Source organism: Orcinus orca, chromosome 3 (genome assembly GCF_937001465.1).
Source record: "Orcinus orca chromosome 3, mOrcOrc1.1, whole genome shotgun sequence".
In the NCBI taxonomy this organism is placed as follows: domain Eukaryota; kingdom Metazoa; phylum Chordata; class Mammalia; order Artiodactyla; family Delphinidae; genus Orcinus; species Orcinus orca.
In genome coordinates, this window is record NC_064561.1 from 48,441,212 (window position 1) to 48,445,298 (window position 4,087).

The following is a 4,087-nucleotide window of genomic DNA, read 5'->3' on the forward strand; positions in this document are numbered from 1 at the left end:
CTAAAAGCATGGACCCCTGAGATGGGCGTGAGCCGTGGCTAAAAGCGCAGATCCCAGAGGCAGGTGTGAGCCACGGCTGAAAGCACGGATCCCAGAGATGGGAGGAAGACGCTAAGGCTGCTGCTGCCGCCACCAAGGGGCCTCTGTGCGAGCACAAGTCACTATCCACACCTCCCTTCCGGGGAGCCTGTGCAGCCCACGACTGCCAGGTTCCCGGGATCCAGAGACAAGTTCCCTGGGAGAACGCACGGCGGGCCTCAGGCTGGTGCAATGTCACGCCGGCCTCTGCTGCTGCAGGCTCGCCTCGCATTCCACGTCCCTCCCTCCCCTCAGCCTGAGTGAGCCCCTGAATCAGCAGCTCCTTTAACCCCATCCTGTCTGAGCAAAAAACAGAAGCCCTCCAGCGACCTACACGCAGAGGCGGAGCCAATTCCAAAGCTGAGCCACTGGGAGCTGTGAGAACAAAGAAGAGAAAGGGAAATCTCTCCCAGCAGCCTCAGAAGCAGCGGATTAAAGCTGCTTGATGTACCCTGCATCTGTGGAAGACATGAATAGACAACAAATCATCCCAAATTGACGAGGTAGACTTTGAGAGCAAGATTTATGATTTTTTCCCCTTTTACTCTTTTTGTGAGTGTGTATGTGTATGCTTCGGTATGAGATTTTGCTGTACTGCTTTGCTTCCACCATTTGTCCTACGGTTCTATCCATTCGTTTTGTTTCTTTTTAATGTATTTTCTTAATTATTATATTTTAATTTAATAACTTTATTATATTTTACTTTATTTTATTTTACTTTATCTTCTTTCTTTCTTTGTTTCCTTCCTTCCTTCCCTCCTTCCTTCCTTCCTTTCTCCCACTGCCCTCCCTCTCTCCCTGCCCCCTCCTTTCTTTCTTTCCTTCTTTCTTTCTTTCATCCATCCTTCCTTCCTTCCTTCCTTCCTTTCTTTCTTTCTTCCTACTTCTACTGACTCTTTCTCTCTAATTTTTCTCCCTTTTATTCTGAGCTGTGTGGATGAAAGGCTTTTGGTGCTGCAGCCAGGAGTCAGTGCTGTGCCTCTGAGGTGGGAGAGCCAACTTCAGGACACTGGTCAACAAGAAACCTCCCAGCTCCACATAATATCAAATGGCAAAAATCTCCCAGAGATCTCCATCTCAATGCCAGCACCCAGCTGCACTCAACGAACAGCAAGTTACAGTGCTGGACACCCTATGCCAAACAACTAGCAAACAGGGACACAACCCCACCCATTAGCAGAGAGGCTGCCTAAAATCATAATAAGTCCACAGACACCCCAAAATACCACCAGACATGGACCTGCCCACCAGAGAGACAAGATCCAGCTTCATCCACCAGAATACAGGCACTAGTCCCCTCCACCAAGAAGCCTACACAACCCACTGAACCAACCTTAGCCACTGGGGACAGACACCAAAAACAACAGGAACTACGAACCCACAGCCTGCAAAAAGGAGACCCCAAACACAGTAAGGTAAGCAAAATGAGGAGACAGAAAAACACACCGCAGATGAAGGAGCAAGAAAAAAACGCACCAGACCTAACAAATGAAGAGGAAATAGGCAGTCTACCTGAAAAAGAATTCAGAATAATGATAGTAAACGTGATCCAAAATCTTGGAAATAGAATAGACAAAATGCAAGAAACATTTAACAAGGACATAGAAGAACTTAAGATGAAACAAACAGCGATGAACAGCACAATAAATGAAATGAAAACTACTCTAGATGGGGTCAAAAGCAGAATAACTGAGGCAGAAGGACGAATAAGTGACCTGGAAGATAAAATAGTGGAAAAAACTACTGCAGAGCAGAATAAAGAAAAAATAATGAAAAGAACTGAGGACAGTCTCAGAGACCTCTGGGACAACATTAAACGCACCAACCTTCGAATTATAGGGGGTCCAGAAGAAGAAGAGAAAAAGAAAGGGACTGAGAAAATATTTGAAGAGATTGTAGTTGAAAACTTCCCTAATATGGGAAAGGAAATAGTTAATCAAGTCCAGGAAGCACAGAGAGTCCCATACAGGATATATCCAAGGAGAAATACGCCAAGACACACATTAATCAAACTGTCAAAAGTTAAATACAGAGTGGGTAGTGGGGTTCTGGGGCGCTGCTATGGAGGGGTGTAGCGAGCCACAGCTGGATGCTAAGGCCAAGGTCACCAACCAGCTAATAGATTTTCAGTGGAAGCTGGGTATGGCTGTGAGCTCAGACAGCTGCAGATCACTTAAGTATCCTTACGTTGCAGTGATGCTCAAAGTGGCAGAACATTCAGGCCAAGTAAAGAGCAAGTCCTTCGAAATGACAATTCCACAGTTTCAGAATTTCTACAGACAGTTCAAGGAAATTGCTGCAGTTATTGAAACTGTGTGAAAACTGATTACTTTGTTGATGAATTGCTACCATCATTCTAAAATCATGAACTTTACTTTCTGCAACAAAACTGCCTAAGGATCAAATGATATTTATTGAATGAAAATTATACTTTTGATTTTCCATTTTTTTAAATAATAAAAAAGAAAATCAGACAAACAGGAATTACAAAGTGGTGATCGCTGCACACTTTGTGAATATACTAAGAGCAACTGAATTGGAAACTTTAAAGAGTGAAGAACTCTGTGGTATGTGAATTATATCTTAATGAAAAATAAATCAGACAAACAGTTGAATGATATTAAAAGCAGCACAAGTTTATGTATTAGACCAATAGTTTTAAAAAATACTGGTAATGTTACCCATTTTATAAACAAACTCTTCCTTTTTGGCATTCATTTTTTTATTGATGTATAGTTGATTTACAATATTATATTAGTTTCAGATGTACAACATGGTAATTCAAACTTTTTAGAGATTATACTCCATTTATGGTTATTATAAAGTATTGGCTATATATAAAAAAAAAAAAGTTAAATACAAAGAAAGCATATTAAAAGCAGCAAGGGAAAAACAACAAATAAGACACAAGGGAATCCCCATTAGGTTAACAGCTGATCTCTCAGCAGAAACTCTGCAAGCCAGAAGGAAGTGGCAGGACATACTGAAAGTGATGAAAGAGAAAAACCTGCAACCAAGATTACTCTACCCAGCAAGGATCTCATTCAGATTTGACGGAGAAATTAAAACCTTTACAGACAAGCAAACGCTGAAAGAGTTCAGCACCACCAAACCAGCATTACGACAAATGCTAAAGGAACTTCTCTAGGCAAGAAACACAAGAGAAGGAAAAGACCTACAATAACGAACCCAAAACAATTTAGAAAATGGGAATACGAACATACATATCGATAATTACCTTAAATGTAAATGGACTAAATGCTCCCACCAAAAGACACAGATTGGCTGAATGGATACAAAAACAAGACCCTTATATATGCTGTCTACAAGGGACCCACTTCAGACCTAGAGACACATACAGACTGAAAGTAAGGGGATGGAAAATGATAATCCATGCAAATGGAAACCAAAAGAAAGCTGGAGTAGCAATTTTCATATCAGACAAAATAGACTTTAAAATAAAGACTACTAGAAGAGACAAAGAAGGACACTACATAATGATCAAGGGATCGATCCAAGAAGAAGATATAACAATTGTAAATATTTATGCACCCAACATAGGAGCACCTCAATACATAAGGCAAATACTAACAGCCATAAAAGGGGAAATCGACAGTAACACATTCATAGTAGGGGACTTTAACACCCCACTTTCACCAATGGACAGATCATCCAAAATGAAAATAAATAAGGAAACACAAGCTTTAAATGATACATTAAACAAGATGGACTTAATTGATATTTATAGGACACTCCATCCAAAAACAACAGAATACACATTTTTCTCAAGTGCTCATGGAACATTCCCCGGGATAGATCATATCTTGGGTCACAAATCAAGCCTTGGTAAATTTAAGAAAATTGAAATTACATCAAGTATCTTTTCCGACCACAACGCCATAAAACTAGATATCTATTACAGGAAAAGATCTGTAAAAAATACAAACACATGGAGGCTAAACAATACACTATTTAATAGTGAAGTGATCACTGAAGAAATCAAAGAGGA

At 40.5% G+C, this 4,087-nt stretch overlaps 1 protein-coding gene across 1 annotated transcript; it reads left to right on the forward strand.

Annotated features, from left to right (window-relative positions):
• The first annotated feature begins 2,115 nt into the window (after window positions 1-2,115).
• Window positions 2,116-2,795, forward strand: LOC125963929 (COMM domain-containing protein 6-like). Its single transcript, XM_049707731.1, has one exon. The coding sequence runs from the start codon at window positions 2,140-2,142 to the stop codon at window positions 2,395-2,397; it is 258 nt and encodes an 85-aa protein (XP_049563688.1). The 5' UTR covers window positions 2,116-2,139; the 3' UTR covers window positions 2,398-2,795.
• The last annotated feature ends 1,292 nt before the right edge of the window (window positions 2,796-4,087 follow it).